At 52.9% G+C, this 21,594-nt stretch overlaps 1 protein-coding gene across 1 annotated transcript; it reads right to left on the reverse strand.

The window, feature by feature from the left end:
• Nucleotides 1-7,594: 7,594 nt before the first annotated feature.
• On the reverse strand, nucleotides 7,595-9,321 carry LOC120748192 (olfactory receptor 14J1-like). The gene is made up of 2 exons (XM_040054296.2): nucleotides 9,225-9,321; nucleotides 7,595-8,551 (listed from the first exon to the last, which is right to left on the reverse strand). Exon 2 carries the CDS (start codon nucleotides 8,525-8,527, stop codon nucleotides 7,595-7,597), a length of 933 nt encoding a protein of 310 aa, XP_039910230.1. The 5' UTR covers nucleotides 8,528-8,551; nucleotides 9,225-9,321.
• Nucleotides 9,322-21,594: the final 12,273 nt, after the last annotated feature.

A 21,594-nucleotide genomic window follows, 5' to 3' on the forward strand; every position in this document is an offset into this window, starting at 1 on the left:
AAGTCCTTTCCAGCACCGGCCGAGGGAGCTTGGGGCACAGCAGCAGGAACTGCAGGGCTGAGCAAGGCCTGGGTTTTGGCTGGAGGAAGCAGAAAGGCCAAGCCCTGAGCCCAGGCCTGGCACAGCAGGGCCTGTCCCTCACGGGTGCCTCGGGGCTGTTTGTGGGGCAGTGGGATGGGAGGGGCAGCAAGGACAAATGTCATCAAACTGCAACCCCTGCCAGCCTCCTCAGGGAGGGGCCAGGGAGGACCAAAGTGCAGCCCCTGAAAGGAAAGTTCCTTCTGTGGGGCCTCCAGAGGCGCTGCCAGAGCCCAGGGGACAAAGGCCTGGGTGCCTGTGGCCCTGCCAGCCCTGCCCAGCCCTTGGCCATCTGTCCTGCAGGCTGTGCCCCCTGTGCGTGCTGCTCCTGTGCCCTGGCCGGCTGCACACGCCCCTCTCGCTGTCCCCCCAGCATTTCTCAGCCCAGCATTTCTGTGCCCTCCCTGGGCTCCCTGCACCCAGCGCTGCCGGCTCCTGGCACACAGAGCCAGGGCAGGAGCCCACCCTGCCAAGGGCCTTTGGAGCAGGGTGGTGGCTGCCATGGCTTCTGACCTCAGCAGCTGCTCCTGGCATGGTTCCATGGAAACCCAGCACAGCAACGCTGCTGTGCATTGTCCCTGCTGAGGCTCAGACACTGTCAGGGCACATTCCCTGCCTGTAGGATTCATGCCTGACCCAAGCACTGCACTTGTGTCTCCAGCACTGCTTTCCAACAAAAACAGGATAAGGCAAACTGTGCATAGCTCATGGTATTTCAGAGTGTCTAAAATTCACTATGTCATTGGTCTTAGAGGTGAGAGCCATTTGGAATTAATGGGATGGAGAAGTAGTGCAGGATGGGAAAGGGGATCATAGAAATAAATGGAGTAAAACATCTTGGCTTCGTTTCTTTTCATTTTCATTTCTCTTCTGGAAAGCTGTTCCAGTTTTCCAGGAATCTTCTCCACAGTCATACCTACTCTTTTCAAGAACCTTTCCTGGAGAATGAGGTCGAGCTCCTGTCACAGTATGTGCCATCAACTGTAGCTTCTCTTGGCTTTCCACACCATGTGTGCAGCACAACTCTTGCAGCAAAGCAGGACAAATGTTTGGAGAATTTTACAACTTGTTCTTTCTTTCCTGGTGGACTGGGGAGTTGTGCCATTTTTAAGGTTTTCATTGTGACTGTTCCAGGCTTGAAAAACAGGACTTGCTGGGGGATGCAACCCTGACTGAACTCAGAGAAAGAATCTCCAGAGCCTGCAGCCAGAAGTGGAGAGTTGTGTGATAATCATTCCAACATCTCCATGGTACACCTGGAAAGTGATCTAAAACATGAAAATGGGTTGACATAGGTAGTTTGTTTCTGTTTTCAGTTTAGATGATTCTATATGACTTATGCTGGTCTACATCAAGAGAACAATCAGTTCCTGATGAGCACCAGAACAAGCTGCACCTCCCAGAGTAGATGACAGAAGGAATCTGAAACAGAGAAATACAGGGAGTGCCTTGGTGAACCTTGTCTATAAGGAGGGTAATTTTTTCTAATAATTTCTAATCCATTCCCTCTGCTGTTGTCTTTCTGAAAAAAGGCCATTTTCTTCCCAGATGCCTCATGAAATGAGAAGCCTGAGCTTGTGGAACTGCATGCAAGATACCCTGTTACTCTACAGGGACACTCAGGCTGAAAAAGGAAGCAATTTAGAAGTAATTGTATTAAAGCAAAACCAGTAATTAAGTAGAGATTGATATCACTCTCCCAGAACAATGACCATGGGTAAATCCCTTTGGCTCAGCCTGGAGCAGTGACCTTGAGGGATGTCCCCACTGCAGGGAGAAATCTCCACACTCTCCCAAGAAGGGAAATGTCAGGAGATGCTGCCATTAAAATTTGGGATGGGGCTTTTCTAGTCTGAAGTGCTGCTCTGTCAGTCAGATGTGCCCAGGCTGTGCCAGCTCAGCAGCTCTGCAGAAGCTCTCAGTGGTGTCACTTGGTTGTTCCTTTCTCTGGGGATTTTAGCAGCTCTGCCACAGCTTCAGCTCCCTCTCAGGATGTTGAACTTTGGGATGGAGGATTCAGGCTGCTTTCAGCATTGATATTCACTGCAAAAACAGCATGATGCCCCTCCTTCATTTCCCACTGAGGGCTTTCCAACCAGAGCCTTGCTGGAGTTGTTTGAGCCCATTGCAGGCAGAGCCTCCTGCTCCAGCAGGAACTGCCTTTCCTGTGCCAGGACCAGGGCAGATCCCGCTGCAGGAAAAGCCCCAGGCCAGCCCCAACACAGTGAAGGCCTCGGGCACAAGTGCAGAGTGCCGTGCTGGGAGCTGTGCCAGGGAGAGCCTGAGGCACCAAAGGCACCTTGGCAGCAGCAGCTGCTTCCAGGCCATGGCCAGAAGCCTCCCTTGGCAAGGCGGCCTGGTGGCCACCACTGCAGAGCTGCTGCTCCAGGGCTCATTTCTGGCTGGGCTCTGAAAAGCCACTTCTGCTCCAGGAGCCTGACTGGGAAGCAATTGGCCCCAGCTCCTTGGGAACAAGATATTAATGACAAAACTTCATCCCAGCAGAGACAAGGCAGGGGCAGAGGAAAGGGGAGAGCCAGGCCCAGGGGACAGGGCTGCCATGGTGATGGCTGTGAGGTCACTGCCACTGCAGCAGCCTGGCTGCTCCTCAGCAGACATTCTGGCCAGAAGTGTTGTGAGGTCACCCAGCACCTCAGAGAACCCACACAACAGGGATTCCATCCTTGGGGAGGGGTTTTCACTGTGTCAGGTTGCACCAAGCTCCTGCTCTTGGAGCATTCCTGGCATTGGGGCATCCACTCCTTCCGAAAAAATGGTTGCAGTCTTGTGCCACTCTCATTTAAAATATTTCCTCCTTCTAACAAATCCAAAATCCACCCTCATTCAGTTAAAAGATATTGACCCTTGTTCTGTCACTGCAATATTTTGAAGCAAATACCTTTGACCACTGCTTCTATTTTCACTGACCTTGGAGATGACCCAAAAACCTCCCAAGGTGCGGTTTGGAGGCTCATCACACAAGCAGCATGTAGAGGATTGTGGCTCTGGGCTTAGTGGTGTGCACACTGAAGAGAAGAGTAGCCAGGGAGGGATTGAAAGTGGTTCCAGAGATGCTGGAATTTTCTTCTTTGTATAAAACAGCCTGAGAAGGAAATAATGGCACAAGGGCAGCTGGGGAGGCCCAGGCTGGACACCAGGAGAAAGGAATTTCCCTCCCAGGGCAGGGTTGTGGTGTAACACATCCCCCAGAGGAGTCTGGAGCAGCCCAAGGCTCTGTGTGCCCAGGCAGAGGCAGGCAGGATGCAGAGCTGTCAGCAAAGGAAGGGGCCAGCGAGGTGGGGCAGCCAGGGGATGACGACAGCCTGCAGGGACAGAGGTACAGGGCAAAGCCGTAAACTTGGGGCTCTCAAGAACTTCTCCTGCTCCAGGCCCAGGGCCCATCCCAAAGCTGGGGCAGCCAGAAAGCTGTGCCCATTTCTGTTCATTCCTGCTCTGGTGAGGATGGATCCTCAGCCCCTTGGAGGTTGATGATGAATTTTAGTACTCCAGAGGCCTCTTCTTTCTTGAGCTCTTCAGTTCAGGAATTCAGGGAGAAAAGCTTGTAAATATTTGTTCAATATACCGAACAAGAAAAGCCCATGGGAATAACTTAAGTTTTTAGTTCTTGTGTGGTTAATTAGACAATTTCAGAAGTGTATTCAAAGGGAATACACTATATTGAAAACAATGCAGAGAGAACTGTTTTCCAGTTTCATTTTCCTGTTTATAGATTGATATCAGCAATGTCCAATTGATATTGACTCCCAGCACCTTCTAATGCAGTCTGAATAGATATGAAAATCAAGACCTTTCATGGCTGACAATCAATCAGACTTTGTCCCCATCCCCACCATTTCCCTCATCCAACCCCTGGCACTCCTATGGATCAGGAACAGTGTGGGCAGCAGGAGCAGGGCAGTGATTCTTCCCTTTGCTCTGGACTGGTTGGGCAGCACCTCGAGTGCTGTGTCCAGTTCTGGGCCCCCCAATTCATTAAGGACATGGAGGGGCTGGAGTCTGTCCAGAGTAGGGCAACAAGGCTGGTGAGGGGTCTGGAACACAAGTCCTGTGAGGAGCAGCTGAGGGAGCTGGGGTTGTTTATCCTGGAGAAGAGGAGGCTCAGGGGAGACCTCATCACTCTTTACTGACAGGAGGGTGCTGCCAGGTGGGGGTGGTATCTTCTCCCAGGGAACAGTGACAGGACAAGAGGACATGGCCTTAAGCTGCACATGGGGAGGTTTACGCTGGACATTAGGAAATATTCTTCACAGAATGTGTGATTGGGCATTGGAATGGGCTGCCCAGGGAGGTGGGTAGACTCACTGTCCATGGAAGTGTTTAAGGAATGACTGGATGTGACACTCAGTGCCATGGTTTGGGTGACAAGGTGGTGTTGGGTCACAGGTTGGACTTGATGCTCTCCAAGGTCTTTTCCAGCCTGGTTGATTCTCTGATGATGGTGACACTGCAGGGTCCTGGGGAAGCAAGGGGCCATTGTGACACTGCAGGGCCTGGTGGCACTAAGAGGACCAGAGTGACACTGTGTACGACATGGCACCATAGAGCCAAGGGGCCATTGTGACACTGTGGGGCTAAATGCAAGCAAGGAGTCTGTGGTGACAGTCTGGGTCCTGGTGGAACCACAGAGGCCACTGTGACCCTGAGGGGCCTTGTTGAACCAAGGGGCCATGGTGCCACTGCAGAACCAAGGAGACCCTTGTGAGACCCTGGACCAAATGGAATCAAGGGGCCATTGTTCCATTGCAAGGACCCTTGGAACTGAGGGAACAATTGTGTGACTGGGGTGCCCCATGGAACCAAGGGTCCCTGGTGACACTGCAGGATCTTGTGTAACCAGGGCTCCATTGTGACACTGCAGCTCCAGGGAACACACTGGGGCAGTCTGAGGCCCGATGGAACCAAGAGGCCACTGTGACACTGCAGGGCCTTGTGGAACCATGCAGAGCATTGGGACAGAGCAGGACCTTGTGTTTTGATGGGGTCATTGTGACACTGCAGGGCCCCATGGAACCAAGGGGCCAGTGCTGCTCCGCAGGGACTCCTGGAATGAAGGAAACATGTTCGACACTGTGGTGCCCCTTGGGACCAAGAGGCCATTGTGACACTCTGGAACCAAGGAGATCATTGCTGCACTGCCAGACCTCATGGAACCAAAGCACCATTGTGACACTTCAGGGCCCAAGGATCCAAGGGACTTTGTGACACCAAGGAGCCCCATGGAACCAAAAGAACATTGTGACACTGGGAGGCCTCATGGAATCATGGAGACCATTGTGACACTCTACAGCATCATAGAACTGTGGTGACACCAAATTGTGTGGGATTGTTGATCTGCTGGAGGGTAGGAGGATCTCTGCACAGGGACCTGGACAGGCTGGATCAAGGGGCCAAATCCAAAATGTGAGGTTTAACAAGTCCAAGTGCCAGGTCCTGCACTTTGGCCACAACAACCCCTGCAGCGCTACAGGCTGGGGAGAGAGTGACTGGACAGTGGCCAGGCAGAAAAGGACGCACAGGGACAGATGGACAGCAGGCTGGACATGAGCCAGCAGTGTTCCCAGGTGGCCAAGAAGGCCAATGGCACCTGGCCTGGATCAGGAACAGTGTGGCCAGCAGGAGCAGGGCAGTGATTATTCCCTTGTGCTCAGCACTAGTTGGGGCAGCACCTCAAGTGCTGTGTTCAGTTCTGGGCCCAGAATTTAGGAATGACATGGAGGGGCTGGAGCGTGTCCAGAGAAGGGCAAGAAGGCTGGTGAGGGGTCTGGAACACAAGTCCTGTGAGGAGTGGCTGAGGGAGCTGGGGTTGTTTATCCTGGAGAAAAGGAGGCTCAGGGGAGACAAGGTGGTGTCAAGGCACAGGCTGGACATTGATGATGTCCAAGGTCTTTTCCAACCTGGCTGATTCTGTGATTCTCTGAAACCACCCTTGCAGCAGTTGCAGGATGAGCCCTGGGCCTCCTCTCCAGAAGGTCCAGCAGCCCAGGTCCCTCAGCTTCTCCTCACAGCCCCAAAGCCCATCCTGTCAGTCCTGCACAGCCTCTGCAGCTCCTCCTCCTTGCCCAGAACAGGGAGCCCCACAGCCAGACACAGCAGCCCAGATGTGCCCCCCTGGCCTGTGGTGCCTCTGGCAAGGGAGCAGCACGAGGCACTGCAGGAGCCTGCAGACAATTCCTGAAGCACTTGGAGGATGATCCTGCTCCCCAAGGGACGTTCCCATGGTGCCAGGAACTCAGGAACTGAAATAGGGATTGGGGCCAAGGAGGAAAAGGGCAACCAGGGATGGGCTGTTGGCAGTGGAGGGAACAGAGGTGGGCAATAGGAAGGAATTTGTAGCAGGAGAAGTAAAGAAAGCACAGGTGAGACAAAGGAAATGCTGAGGGCAGTTTGGGGGTGGCTGCCAGGCAGCCCTGGCTCTGAGCAACAACATCTGCAGTGGCACAGGAAACTCACAGCTCATGGGAACAAATTTTCTGCCTGACTTCAGAGGCCACCACAAACCTGAGTGGTTTCCCTGCTGTCCCCCAGCCCTTCCTGGCCCCAGGGGCTGATGGCATTTGTGCTCACTCAGGTTCATCTCCCCACACCAACACCATGGGGGTGCTCACGCCTGCTCTGGGCAGTGCAAACAGGGGCTCCTGAGCCAGTGCTGCCGTGTCTGTGCCTGCAAGGATGCGGCACCTGTGTGAGCTGGGGGAGAGGCCAGGGCTGCAGAGGGGGGATGTTGTTGGCAGGTGCATGAGGACGCTCTGGGACGCTGCCCTGGGGTGTCCAGCGCAGTGGGGATGGATCAGCCCCTGCTCTGCTGCTCCTTCCCATCTCCCCCAGGCACCTTGCAGAGCCCCAGCCATGCTGTTTGCCCCCAGCCTGCCCACGGCCACCCTGGGGCTGCTCACGGGGCTTTTCTCTGCTGAGCATTGGCCTGGGCGTGTTCTGGAGAGAGCCTGGGCAAGGAGCCTGGAGCCCCCAGGCCCTGCCCTGAGGCGTCAGCGCTGCCCCAGCAGTGCCCATGGCCTGTCCCTGCTGCAGCCCCGGCACTGCCACCCCCAGCACTGTGCCCGGCCCCGAGAGCACTCAGGCCCTACAGCAACACCAGGGCCAGGAGGGCAGCGGGGCAGGGGCACGGGAGCAGCACTGGCAACACCAAGTGCTGCTGCTCCTGGGCACAGCTGCTGTGCCAGCACTGATCTGCCCCAGCTCTGCACACAGACATTGCTGCTGCAGCTGCAGAGAAGGGAACAAAAGGGGGAACTCTGCAGAAATGTTTTCTGGGAGATCCTTGAGTTACTTTAAAACCATGGGGAGTACAGCCCTTCACTGACAAAGTCTGTGGCCACGGGAATAGCGAGAAACAAAATGAGGAATGGCAGAAACATCACATTCCTTTGTGCAGAAGATGAAAAAAAAAAATTAAAGAAAAAAACCTTCTAACCTAAAGCAACAAGAAATATCAAAAATTACTTTTATTCCAAGTGATTTGCAGAAATTAGCCATCAGTTTAATGTTCCAGAAAACATCCAGTCATCAGTCTCCACACTGCAGCCTTGAGCTCCTGGTTCCTCAGGCTGTAGATGAGGGGGTTCAGGGCTGGAGGCACCACTGAGTACAGAACTGACAGGGCCAGATCCAAGGATGGGGAGGAGATGGAGGGGGGCTTCAGGTAGGCAAATATGGAAGTGCTGAGGAACAGAGAGAGCACAGCCAGGTGAGGGAGGCAGGTGGAAAAGGCTTTGTGCCGTCCCTGCTCAGAGGGGATCCTCAGCACAGCCCTGAAGATCTGCACATAGGAGAAAACAATGAACACAAAACAACCTAATACCAAGCAGGCACTAACAGCAAGAAGCCCAAGTTCCCTGAGGTTTGAATGTGAGCAGGAGAGCTTGAGGATCTGTGGGACTTCACAGAAGAACTGGCCCAGGGCATTGCCATGGCACAGGGGCAGGGAAAATGTATTGGCCGTGTGCATGAGAGCATTGAGAAAGGCACTGGCCCAGGCAGCTGCTGCCATGTGGGCACAAGCTCTGCTGCCCAGGAGGGTCCCGTAGTGCAGGGGTTTGCAGATGGACACGTAGCGGTCGTAGCACATGACGGTGAGAAGCGCGAGCTCTGAACCAAAGAAGAAGAAAATCAGAAAGACTTGTGCAGCACATCCTGTGTAGGAGATGATCCTGGTGTCCCAGAGGGAATTGTGCATGGCTTTGGGGACAGTGGTGAGGATGGAGCCCAGGTCGGTGAGGGCCAGGTTGAGCAGGAAGAAGAACATGGGCGTGTGCAGGAGGTGGCCGCAGGCTACGGCGCTGATGATGAGGCCGTTGCCCAGGAGGGCAGCCAGGGAGATGCCCAGGAAGAGGCAGAAGTGCAGGAGCTGCAGCTGCCGCGTGTCTGCCAATGCCAGCAGGAGGAAGTGGCTGATGGAGCTGCTGTTGGACATTTGCCATGCCTGGCCAACGGGAACCTGTTGAAGCAGGACACAGTGATAAGTCAAGGCAGACACTGCTGAGTAATGTCCAAGTCCCTTTTCCCATCCCTACCCCTGATGCTCTGTGCCACCCAATTTTCCTTTTCTCAGAGCCCTTCCTTCATCCCCATGCCTGGAGCTCTGCTGGAATCTGGCCCCGTTGCTGTGACGAGCAGGGGCTCTGCCCATGGACACCGAGGGATCAGCTCTGCTCTGCAGCACTGGGGTCATGGGAACAGGGACAGGGGCCAGTCCTGGGGTGGGACTTCATCAGCCCAAACTGCTCCTGAGGCAGAGGAGCTTGGCAGCATCTCCTGTGCCAGGGCTAAGGAACGGTGATGGCCAAAGGCAGCTGGAGAGGGTTTCCTGCTGTGCCCAGGGAGATCAGAGAGAACTGTGCAAGGCAAGAGCACTGGCTGGAACTCAGTGAAGGGTGAAGGGAGCTGCTCTGTCACTCCATCTGTCCCCAGCTGCCCTTTCTGAGATCCAGGGCAGTCCCTGTGTTCCCCTGAAAATCAGCCTGACACAGCTGAGAGCAGAGGGAGCCACAGCAGAGCAAACTGGCTCAGCCTTTCTCAGAGTCTCAGCCCCACTCCTGGCCAAGGACACTCCTGTCCCCCAGTGTCTCCTGGAGGCAGCTCACAGCTTGGATGGCATCCCCAGGACACACCCAGGGTCCTGTCCATGGCACTGCTGGAGGAGAGTCAGCTCATTCCCAGCCTCCAGCCTGCCCTGCCCAGAGCTCCTTGGGGCAGAGGGAGCTGGGACACCCCATTGCTGTGCTCTGCCTGCACAGGAGGAGCCCAAGGGCTGGGCCTGAGCCTGCAGCTGGAACTGCCATTCCCAGAGAGCCCGTCAGCAAAGCCAGGATCACCTGGGCAAGGCAAGGAGAGAGAGACCTGGGCTCTGAGGAAAAGCCTTTCCCATCCCAGCCCTGCACAGCCCCTCCCAGGCAGCAGCAGTGCAGGACAGTGGCCCTCTGGCCCTGCTCAGCAGGGAATGGGCACATGGCAGGAGAAATGCTCTTCATCTCTGGGGCTGCTCTGCCGGCCCCAGAGGGGACTGAGGGCCCCGAGCCCCTGGGCTGAGGGCTGTGCTGGCTGCGAGGGGACACAAGAGCTGTGCTGCTCAGGGCAGTGTGTGCCCTGCAGGGCAGGGCTGGCAGGTGCCACATCTCCCCTGCAGCAGGGCTTCCCTCAGTGCTGCCTCCCTCCCTCCCTGCCCACGGCTCTGCTGCTGGAGCTGTCCCAGCCCGAGCTGTTCCTGTGGCCCCGGGCTCCTTCCCTGCCAGTGCTGCCAGAGCCCAGCCCAGCCCCTGGGCCAGCTCTGCCCTGCAGCTGCTCGGGGCTGCAGGGATTAAAGAACAGCTCCCCCAGGCCTGGGCACCATGGAAAGGGGATGCTGCATGGATCTGGAGGCTGGGGAGCTGGAGGCACTTGCTGAGGTTCCCAGGAAAACTCAGTGGGATGGTTTAAGAGCCTCAGCCCCTGCTCTGCCCTGCGCACCTGAGTTTCCATTGCCACGGGAGGACAAGCTGAACTAGGGAAAAGTGGGAGCACAGAGTCAGGAAAGCAGAGACTCAAGCAGGAAACCTCTGCCCTGAATGAGCTCATGAAAAGTCCCCTTGGGAATGACCTGGGCATGAGCTGGAGCTGTGAGCAGCCCTGGCCCACACAGCACCCTCTCCACAGCAGCAGGACCTGCCCTGGCAGGAGTCACTCCTTACACCCACAGCTCCTGTCCACCATCCATGGGGAGTTCCCAGGCAGGCTGAGAGCTGCCCCTGGCAGGAGGCAGATCCCCTGGCCTGGCCAGGAGCCCTCAGGGCTGCAGGAGCTGCTCTGCAGGACAGCCCTGGGCACCCCTGGCTGCAGCCCCAGCTTCAGCCCCTGCAGCTGTCCCTGGCAGCAGGAGCCATCCTGCCCTGTCCCTCTGACGGTGCTCAGTGCAGCCCTGCTCTGGAGCACATCCTCCCCCAAACCAGGAACAGCAGCAGAGCCATCCTTACAGTCATGTCAGTCCTGTCAGGGGTCAGCTTTAGGAGATCCCTGCAGCCAGGGACTGACTGTGTCAAAAGTTGTGAAGATTTCGCCACGAATAATCTCAGAATTGTCCTCCCAGCTGCTTTAAGCTTCTGTCTGCTTCACTGCTCTCAGGTACCTGCAAGTAATGCCCTCAGCCCTGCTGGGCTGGGAAAGGAGCTGCTCCTCAGATGTGTCTTTTTCAAGCTCTTCTTGGTTGCCAGGAGCTTCCTCTGTGCCAGGAGCCCAGCCCAGCTCAGCAGCACAGACAGAGCACAAGGACTTTAATGACCCTCTTGGGACTTTGGTGCTGTTTACACCAGACTCAGTCCCTCAGAGTGTGCTCAAAAATCTTCTCAAGAACTCACAGTCAGATTCAAAGTCCGAAGTTTCTTTAACTTTTAATGGGTCCCACTGAGGGACACAACTCATAGGAAAGTGTCCCCAGGTTCTAGTTAAGCAGAACACTGCAAGTACTGTGGACTGGTGAGGACAGACAAGGAAAAGGTGTCTCTGATGCTGAGCAAACCTGGATGTGTTTCAGGAATGCAAATGTCCAAGCCCTCAGCTCCAGCCCCTGGCAAGGCAGATCCTGTCCCTCCCTCCTTGCTCAGGGCTCTTCCCGGGGCACTGGGATGTGGGGATGTGCAATGCCAAGGGCAGCACCATGGGGTGGCCCCTGCCAGGCTGCTGAGCAGGGACAAGGGGGCAATGAGGCCCCAGGCCTGCAAGGGTCACTTGTCCCCTCCTGGCCTCAGTGCCAGGGCCAGCAGCCATGGCCAAAGTGCTGCAGGCATTGGCTCTATCAGGGCCTTTCAGCTGCTGCCCATCCCTGTGCCCTCTCCAGCCCAGGCTGTCCTACGGTGTCCATGCCCTGTGCCTCTGTCCCTGCAGGCTGTCTTCATCCCCTGGCTGCCCCACCTCACTGGCCCCTTCCTCTGCTGACAGCTCTGCATCCTGCCTGCCTCTGCCTGGGCACACAGAGCCTTGGGCTGCTCCAGGCTCCTACTGGGGGATGTGTTGTACCACAGCCCTGCCCTGGGAGGGAAATTCCCTTCTCCTGGTGTCCAGTCTGGACTTCCCCAGCTGCTCTTGGAATTAATTCTTTCTTTCTCTGGCTGTTTTCCACTATGTGAAAAGGATCCACTATCTCTGAAAATGCTCTTTAAACACTCTCATGGCTCTCCTCCACTGTCCTCAGTCTCCACCCCACTGAGCACAGAGCTTCTTTGCCCGTATGTAATGGTCATGTACCCAAGGCCTCAAAACTCCACCTTGGGACATCCCTGGGCCCTCTCCAAGGTGTTTGCAATTGAAAACATTCTGCTCATAGTCCAGGAAAATCAGCAGAGGACAGGGCTAGCACAACCTGTGTGTCCTGGCTGGTTTTGTCTGGGAGCAATCCTTGGCTATATGGAATTTGGGGGGCCAAATTCCAATTTTGGCCATAGCCCCTTAATGAGAAGGCTGGTTCTTTTCCATAGGAAGAAACAGAGCCCCAGAGTTTCCTGGCACCTGCAAGGTGACCACCAGAGGCCAAGGCCAGCCAGAGCTGGCCGGCTGTTTTCTGGGAGATAGCCTTGCACACAAGAAATTTTTTAGGGAGAGTACCAATCTTGGCAATGGGCATCTGAAAAGATGGACGAGTCTTTTCCATAGCAAGGAAAACACAGAGCCCCAGTGCTCCAGGAGCTGATGAGAGGCAGCCCTTGACATTCCATGATCAGCCAGACCTGTCAGGTGGCCCTTGGGATGCCAAGCCAGCTAGACCTGTTCCATGTTCCCTCACTTCCATGTGGCCCCACAGTGTGCCAATGGTCCCTTGCTTCCATGAGGTCCTAAAGTGTCATCATGTCCCCTTGGTTACAGGAGGCCCTGAAGGGTCTGAATGGTCTGCATGGTACCATAAGGCCCCACAGAGTCATAATGGTCTCTTGGGTCCACTGTGTCACCACGGCCCCTTGGTTTCATGGGGTCCAGTGGTGCCACAATGACCCCTTGGTTTCATGAAGTCCCCACAGTGCCACAGTGATCTCCATAGGAAGGAAGGAAGGAACCGAGCCCCAGTGTAGTAGGGGCGGTCACCACAGGCCAAGGATAGCCAGATTTAGCCTGGGAGCAACCCTTGGATATACAAAATTTTAGAGGTGGAATCCCAGTTTCAGATATGGACACCCAGAGGAAAAGGATGATTCTTTTCCATAGGAAGGAAAGCACGGAACACCGGTGTTTCAGGGCCAGATGAAAGGGAGCCATCAGAGGCCCAGGCCAGCCAGACCTCTCTGTCCTAGTATCTTTTGACTAAAAGCAACACTTGGATATATAGGGAATTTTGAGGGTGGAATCCAAATTTCAGCTGCTTCTGTGTAGATAAGGATGGTTCTTTCCCTTTGGAAGGAAAGCACTGAGCCCCAGTGTTTTGAAACCAGGTGAGAGGCAGCACCCAAGAGGCCAAGGGCAGCCAGACCTCCAGACCTGTCTGTCCTGGCACCTTTCACTTGGGAGCAATCCTTGGTTGTATGGAGTTTTGGAGATGGAATCCCAATTTCGGCCATGGGCGCCTTGTCAAGATGGATGTTTTTTTCCCCATAGGAAAGAAAAGCACCAAGTCCAAGTGAATTGGAAGAAGAGAGGTAGCACCCTTAGGCCAAGCCAGCCAGACCTGTCTCTCCTGGCACCTTTCATCTAGGGGCTATCCTTGGACTCAGGGCATTTTGGAGGTGGAATCACAATTTTGGTCATGGGCGCCTGCATAGGAAGAAGAGTTCTCTTCATTAGGAACAAAAGCACAGAGCCCCAGTGTTTCAAAGGCACATGAGTGCCAGCCCACAGGAAGCCAAGGCCAGCCAGACTTGTCAGTCCTGGCAGCTTTTGTTCTGGGAGCTGTTCTTGGATATAGGGAATTGTGGAGGCAGATTCCCAATTTTGGCCATGGGTGCCTGGTTGAGATGGATGGGTTTTCCCATAAGAAAGAAAAGCACATGGTCCCAGTGTCTCAAAGGCAGATGAGAGGTGGGCCCGGGTGGCCAGGGCAGCCAGATCTGTCTCTCCTGGCAGATTTCACCTGGGAACAATCTTTGCATCGAAGAAAATTTGGAGGAGAAATCCCAGTTTTGGCCACAGGTCCCTGGCGGAGAAGGACAGTTCCCCCCTATAGGAAGGAAAGCCCAGAGCCCCAGTGCTCCAGGGACAGATGAGAAGCAGCCTTTGACATGCAAAGGTCAGCCAGACCTGTCAGGTGGTCCCCAGGAGGCCCAGCCAGACCTGTTCCATGTTTCCTTGGTTTCCTGGGACCCCACAGTGTCACAATGGTTTCCTTGGTTCCATGAGACCCTGGAGTGTCACAATGTTCCCTTTTTGCTTCTGGAGTGTCACAATGGCCCCTCGGCTCCATCTGCCCTTGCTGTGTCACAGTGGCTCCTCCATGACACTAGAGGCTCCACCAGGTCACCACGGACCCTTGGTTCCTTGGGGCCCCTGAGTTTCACAATGATCTCCTTGATTCCATGAGGCACCACAGTGTCACAATGGCCCCTTGGTCCCATGAGGTTCCGTAGTGTCACCATGGAGTCCTTGGACCCGCATTGTCACAACTGACCCATGGTTCCATGAGGTTCTGTAGTGTCACTGTGGTCGCTGTCAGAGGCTGGATGAGATCAATGTCCCGGGACACCTTGGTATGTTTGGAATGCCCGTGTGGGGTCAGGGCTGGGTCAGGCCTTGGTTTGTGGTGGGACAGAGCCCCGCCCCTAGTCCCTGCCCTGCAGAGCTGTCCATCACACAGCAGGGGCTGTGCTAACCCAGCACTGATTGGCCAAGCTGTCAATCACACAGCAGATGTTGCTAACACACTTCTGATTGGCCAGGCTGCCAGTCAATCACACAATGGGTGGTGCTAACACTGCTCTGATTGGCCAGGCTGTCAGTCAATCACACAGAAGATGGTGCTAATGCACCTCTGATTGGCCAAACTGTCAGTCAATCACACAACAGGCAGTGCCAACCCTCCTTGGCTCAGCTGTCAATCACACACACAACAGCTGCTGCCAACCCTGACTCTGATTGGGCAACCGGCAGAAGTCCCACCCAGGGGGCGGGCCCATGAAGGCCCAGGGGTTAAAAGCTGGAGGTTGAGGTCAGCCCATGGTCTGGATCCTGCCTTTTCTTGGGGTTTTTCTGTGAGAAACACTGGAACCCGAGCAGCTGGTACCTATATGTGTGTGTTCCTAGAGCTCTTCTTTCTCTTGTTCTCTACTTCTTCTTCTACATTCCTGGAATATTTTTGGGTAACTTAACATCTTAAGGGTTCAAGGTTTTTAGAATAAATTGTCTAAGTTAATGAAGTTAATGCTATGATAAGAGTTTTATGCAGAATTTTATGTTGGATTAAACCTTTTGACAATGTTCCTTTGTTGTCTGTATTTTGCCAGTAAAATCTTGTGTCGTTGTTATAAATAAGTTCTATTCAAATAATCTATGTTTTAGTTACTTAATTGTTAAGTAATTTCATTAAGATTGTTAATGCTAGTTCTGTATAAAGAATTTGCCTTATTCCTGTTTTAATATTGATTTATCACCTTATTTACTTGTTTGTTAATTAAGAATTCACCTTATTACCTGTATCTCTGCTCCCATTTGCCAGATAGTGTCTGAATATGCAAATAAAAAGAACACTGGAATTCTGGGAACGACTCAACAAGAGACTCTAAAAAGCAGAGAACCAAAGTAAAATCCAGGACTGTAGTCGCACTTTAGACTAGTGCAAGAGGTACGGGTGTCCGCCGAAGCAGTTTTATTTAGTCGCCGTGACCTGAGGAGGAGTCCCCCATCGCTGGATGACCTCTGATCAGCGAAGCGAAATGGACTCCCCGGCAAGGGGAAAAAGCCCACGAGGGGTGTGGGAGTCCCCAGCTTTGCTGTGAAGCGAAGCTGTGTGTACCTCCTCCTCCGTGTTGCCAAGGAAGCAAGCAAGCTCTCCCCCAAGGCCAAGCTTGATAATAAAGAAACATACAAAAAGAGCAAGTCTCTGACTCTCGCTCTCTTTTTTTTCCAGAACAATTTTGGGGGCTCGTCCACGGGATCTGGCCACGCCTGAAGAGGGACCGAAGACGGGACGGCCGCTCGCTCTTCGGACCTCCGGGACAGCTGGCGAAGCGGGAGCAGCCTGGGACCAGCAACGAGGAGGAGCGCCGGAGGGTGAGCATTCCGGTGGCGGGTAAAGGAGACGTGCGAGTGGGAGTGTGAGAGAGTCAGGGGCCGGCAGCTCAGACCCCCGGAACTGAGTGTGGACCCCTCGGTACTGCGGTTTCGGACCTCCGCGAGGAAGCCGGCCAGGAAAAGGGGGAAGCGAAAGAAAGTAGTGAGTGAGGCGTCTCCTTAGGGGCAGAAAGACCCCCCCCGGGCGTGCAGGGGAAAACAGAGTGTGAGTGGCACGCATTAGGGGCAGGTCCCCCCATAAAGACTAGAGTAGCCTAGGAGGGTTTAGAATCCCTGGAGGGGCGGGAAAACCATACCAGGGTTGACAGGGTGTCCCCAGACACTGCGGGTGCCGAGAGCTCATGAGAGTCCCTGCTTCCCAGGACTGAGCCAGACGCACCGGAGAGGGTGTGCTGCCGCGGTCTCAGGGAGGAGGCCGTAAACCCATAGCCCGAGGACACCGGGGTGGGGAGTCAGCTTGGAGGCAAGGCGGGCATCCTGCACACACGCACTCATCCCTCTTGCCGAGGCTGCTTCGCTGGGGAGAAGTAGTCAAGCCAGTCCTGGTGGAAGGCAAAGGGATCGGGCCCTGCTCGGGTTGATCCTTGGAAACAAGGAAGGGATACCCCCCCAGGTAACCCGTGCGGAGTCTTGACCTATTACCTCCGTTTCAAAAAGTGAAGAGGGGAACGGTACTAGTGACAGGGCAGTCTAGTCCGGGGTTCGGACTGAAGGTGTCCGGCCCGGCGGGGGCTAAGGCGCGGGAAGGCCCTGAGGCCCGGAAGGGGATGCCAGTACTAGGGACCCTGTCGTGCGCCGCAAAGCGTGTCCAGAGTCTCAGGGGTGAGGCAAGGCGCGGGGGTACATAGGGGGTGAGGTCATTAGGACCCACCTCAAAGGGGTCAGAAGAGAGTCTGAGCCCGTGGTGTGAGTAAAGTGTGAGCGTCCAAGAAAGTGGAGAAGACTGGGGAGAGTGAGTAGAAAGAGAGAGAGTTTGTTCCATAAATGAAAGCAAAAGTGTAGAAAGGCGTAGAAAAGCATAAAGTTTAGTAGTTTCATGTTGAAGTGTTCAAGAATTAAGTCAAGAGATTTGAAGTAGAGTGAGAAAAGCCAAAGAATGTTTTTGCTTAAAAACCTGTGTTGCCCATCAGTAGAGGGCACCTTTGAAATTTTAATTTTCAGTCTAAGGAAAATGGGACAATGTACTAGTAAGAAGAAGAAATCCCAAAAGGAAAATAACAAAGTGAAGAGTATTCCACCTGGTAGTCCCTTAGAACAACTTTCAGCTAAATGGGATTCTTTAGAGACCACAAAAGGACTAGATCAGGTTAAAATGGTGTTTTATTGCACAGAGGTCTGGCCAAAATTGAAATTACCAGGGGAGTGGCCATGCTTTGGAACACATGATGAGTGGATGTGCTATCAGTTAAATCAGTACCTAAGAACTCAGGAAGATCCAGATGTAAATCAATTAGCCTATGCTGCTTGTTGGCAAAAGAGAGCCACGAGTAAAGAGAATATAAAAGTCTGCAAATTAAAAGAAAAAGAAAAGTGTGAAAGAAAGGAAGAGAAAGAAGAAAGAAAAGAAACTAATCAAAGATAGGACCCTCTCAACCATTTACCCCCTCCAATTTACCCAGAAGTGCCCCGAGTCCCTCAAAATCCTGTCCCCATTCACCTACTAACTTCCCCGAGTCAAACTCAAACTCCTTCAGAACCCTCTCTTCCTCTTCCCCCAGTGGTTCCATCATCACCCCTCCTTAACACCTCTCCTCCTCAATCCTTAGTACCTTCTCCCCCTTACTCTCCCAACAGCCCCTTTGCCACCTCTTTCCAATAGTCAAAGTTCTTTAGCCCCAGTTATAACCCCTTCAGTTTCCCAAAACACAACCTCTTCCCTAGTCACCCTTCCTCCCACAGTACCATCCTCTGCTTCTCCTCCTACAGATTTTACTACCTCCCCCTCACCTACAGTAATTCCCCTGCCACCCCCTAATTGGGAGTTAACCAAAACCCCTACAGACTCTCATGAATCATCCCATTCTCCTGGAAATCCTCAGGCATTCCTAACCCAGACAGTGTTATCAGTTGATAATGTAAGTGAAGGACCCTATTGTAACACCAGATCAAAAGCCTTAAAGCCAGAAAGACTTTTTCCCCTCAGGGAAGTGCCTATGGGAGGAGTGAGTGGAGGAGTAGGATTTGTAAATGCCCCATTAACAGCCTCTGAGGTAAGAGGATTTAAGAAAGAGCCAGGAAATTTAGTTGAAGATCCCATAGGTATTGCCACACAGGTAGACCAATGCCTTGGACCCAATGTTTATACCTGGGGAGAGTTAAATTCTATATTAAACATCTTGTTCTCCCCCGAGGAAATACAAATGATCAGAACAGCAAGTATCAGAATTTGGGAAAGGGAAAATAGGTTAGGGCCACCTGGAGATCATAAATTACCAATAACTGACCCGGGGTGGGACCCAAATCGAGAAGAAGAAAGACAAAATATGAGAGACTATAGGTCCTTGATAGTAAGAGGCGTAAGAGAGTCTGTCCCCAGAGGGAATAATACTAAATTAGCTTTTGATGGGTCCCAAGAAAAAGATGAGACTCCTGCCACTTGGCTAAATCGATTAAAAAGAAATTTTCAATTATATTCAAGCATAGACCCTGATAGTCCTGAGGGACAAGTAATTCTAAAAGTGCAGTTTGTAACAAAGTCATGGCCAGATATACGGAGAAAATTAGAAAAAATGGAAGATTAGCAGGAGAAAAGTATTAATGAATTATTAAAAGAAGCCTTAAAAGTTTACTTGAGGAGAGAAGAAGAAAAAGCTAGAGCCAAGGCTCGCATTATGGTAGCTGTAGCAAGAGAAAGTACTGGAGTAGCAGAAAACCAGAGAAACTCCTCTTTGAAATCTAGTGAGGGAGGACCAAGATCCTCATTTAAAGAACCAAAGTCACCCATAGTACCACCGTGGGTAAATTTAAAAAGAAGTAACCCAGGAGAGAATAGAACTTGTTATTGCTGTGGTGAAATAGGGCATTTAAAAAGAGATTGTAAGAAATTATCCCTTGATGAAGCTATTGCAAGGGAGCAAGATGCCCTGGAGAGGGTGCTGAAAGGGGAGGATTGGGGGTGTCAGAGGCTCTATAAAATAGGGGACCCCATGGAACAACAAGATGAGCCTCTAGTAAACTTTGATGTGGGGCCCCAAAGTGAAGAATAGGAATTCTTAGTGGACACAGGGGCTGATAGGTCAAGTTTAAGGAAATTACCAACAGGGGTAACAATCGGGACAAAAACTTGTGAAGTGTTAGGGGCTGTCCTGGGGTGACTGTGTATCCCCAATCGTCTCTTGGGTGCAGGGGGGAGGGCAAGCGCGGTTTGTTTTTCCCCAGGAAAACTCTGCTCATCGGAGTGACCTTGAAGCGGGGGAGTTGGAACATGGCAAGACGAAAGAAGCTCTGTTGTTTTTTCCCCGGCAGTTAGTTAGTTTAGTGCTAGCGTAGTTAGACGCTGTAGAATAGCTGAAGCTTTTTCCCTTTTTTTTTCTTTTTCTTTTTTTGTCCTTTTTTCCTTCCTTTTTGCTTTTTTTCCCCCTCTCCTCGGAACTGTTCCAACCTCTCCGGACTAAGGACCTGGGGAAGCACTGGGGGCCTCCACAGGGGACCCACCCCACCAAGACCAGCCCTGTACATCTCCTTTTTTCCCAACGTCAGCGGAGACGGAGCGGTGGAGCACAGTGACGATCCTCAAGAGGAGACTTTCTTTAAGTTTGTTATCCCTCCGTAAGCGGCACGAAGCTCTTGTCATCGGGTATTGTGCTGGGAGTGCTTTGCCTGTTTAATAAACAGGTATTTTCCGCTTCTCTCTGAGGAAATCTTTTTTCCCGAACCGGTTGGAGGAGGGGAGGGGGGCCCCTTGGGAGGGTTTCTCCCAAAATCTGCCTGAAACCACCACATCTGGGCATCCAGTGATGGTCAAGCACTTTTGTTCACCTGATGTCCATCAGTGGTGGTGTCTCGGTTTTGAAAAGACAGGTGTCTGCTAAGGAGAGGCAGGCCTCTCTAGGAAATGAGGAATTTGAATCCTTCCCTCCGTGTTATTATAATTTGGAAGATTAAAAATAAAACTTTTCAGTCAGAGCTATGGGGAAAAGGAATAACAGTCCTTTACTAGTAAATCTAACAGGACAGACAAAAAACCAACAGCAATTATAACAATAGTAGAACAGAACCAAGAACCCCGAGGGCAAACGGTGGAAGCTCCGGCGCTGATGGCTGGAAGCCGGGCGTGGTGGACTGTCCTCCGCAGGCAGGGGGTGTCCTCGGCAGGCAGAGGTGGCAGTGCCGGAGAAGCCGCAGCGGAGGGACTCGGGCTCTCCCAAAATCCAGCAGGACAGCAAAGAAACTCTGAATTCCTGGATACTCCAACAGATGGTAGAATTCCCAGGACCAGACTCCTTCGTTAACCGTGGACTCCAGCAGCCAGCCGTGGCCCGATTGGTGCTCCCCCCTGGAAGAAAAGAGCTGTGTGATCCCCCCACCCTCAGCTCTCCCCGGGAGCTTTTTCTCCCTCCCCCAAAACTAAGTTATCAGTTCTTTTGTCCAGGTTAAGAACTCAGCACTTAGTCTCCTAGCAACTTGGGAGGGGGGTGAAAATTCTACAGGAGACTTAACCCTCAACATTATCCACCCCGAATTTTTACCCACACCAACATATTATGTTGAATTTAAACCTTTAAATGATATACATATATATACATGTGAATATAAATACAGACACAGTCACAGTGTTCACCGAAAAACAAGGTCCCCTTGAGGTATGCAGCGGGTCTCACCATCCTTTTGCATCACCCACCATGTGCAGCCAGGTCCTTGAGCAAAAACAACCCCAGGAGCGGGATTGTCTTTGCTGGAGGCAGAATTAATCCAAACAGTTTTTCCCAGCATTCCTCTCATGTGTACTACTGGAACTTTATCTCCATCTCTTGTTCCCAGGGACTCAGATTGGGCGGGGCCTGCTCGGTTGGTAGAACCTCGAGTGTTCACTAACCAGGTGGCCTTTGCTAAATTATTCTCCCAGTTCTTGAAAGTCCCCCCACCCAGTGCCTTCAAAGTGGTTTTAAGCAGGCCATTGCATCGTTCAACCTTCCCGGCTGCTGGCGCATGATAAGGAATATGGTACACCCACTCAATGCCATGTTCTCTAGCCCAGGTGTTTATAAGGCTGTTCTTGAAATGAGTCCCATTGTCTGACTCAATCCTCTCAGGGGTACCATGTCTCCACAGGATTTGCTTTTCAAGGCCCAGGATGGTGTTCCGGGCAGTAGCATGGGGCACAGGGTAGGTCTCCAGCCATCCAGTGGTGGCTTCCACCATTGTGAGCACATAGCGCTTGCCTTGGCAGGTTTGGGGAAGGGTGAAGTAGTCAATCTGCCAGGCTTCCCCGTACTTATACTTGGACCATCGCCTGCCATACCATAGGGGCTTCACCCGCTTGGCCTGCTTGATGGCAGCACACGTCTCACAGTCATGGATAACCTGAGAAATACTGTCCATGGTTAGATCCACCCCTCGGTCTTGTGCCCACTTATAGGTGGCATCTCTGCCCTGGTGACCTGAGGCATCATGGGCCCATCGAGCTAGGAACAACTCTCCTTTGTGTTGCCAATCTAAGTCTGTCTTTGACACCTCTATCTTTGCAGCTTGATCTACCTGCTCGTTGTTTTGGTGCTCCTCATTAGCCCGACTCTTGGGGACATGGGCATCTACATGGCGGACTTTGACAGGTAGCTTCTCTACCCGAGTGGCAATGTCCTT

The sequence above is a fragment of the Hirundo rustica genome, unplaced genomic scaffold (genome assembly GCF_015227805.2).
Source record: "Hirundo rustica isolate bHirRus1 unplaced genomic scaffold, bHirRus1.pri.v3 scaffold_86_arrow_ctg1, whole genome shotgun sequence".
NCBI classification, from domain to species: domain Eukaryota; kingdom Metazoa; phylum Chordata; class Aves; order Passeriformes; family Hirundinidae; genus Hirundo; species Hirundo rustica.

Bases quoted from the DNA above. Each gene is read 5' to 3' on its own strand.
- LOC120748192 (XM_040054296.2), bottom strand. From the start codon at position 8,527: ATGTCCAACAGCAGCTCCATCAGCCACTTCCTCCTGCTGGCATTGGCA.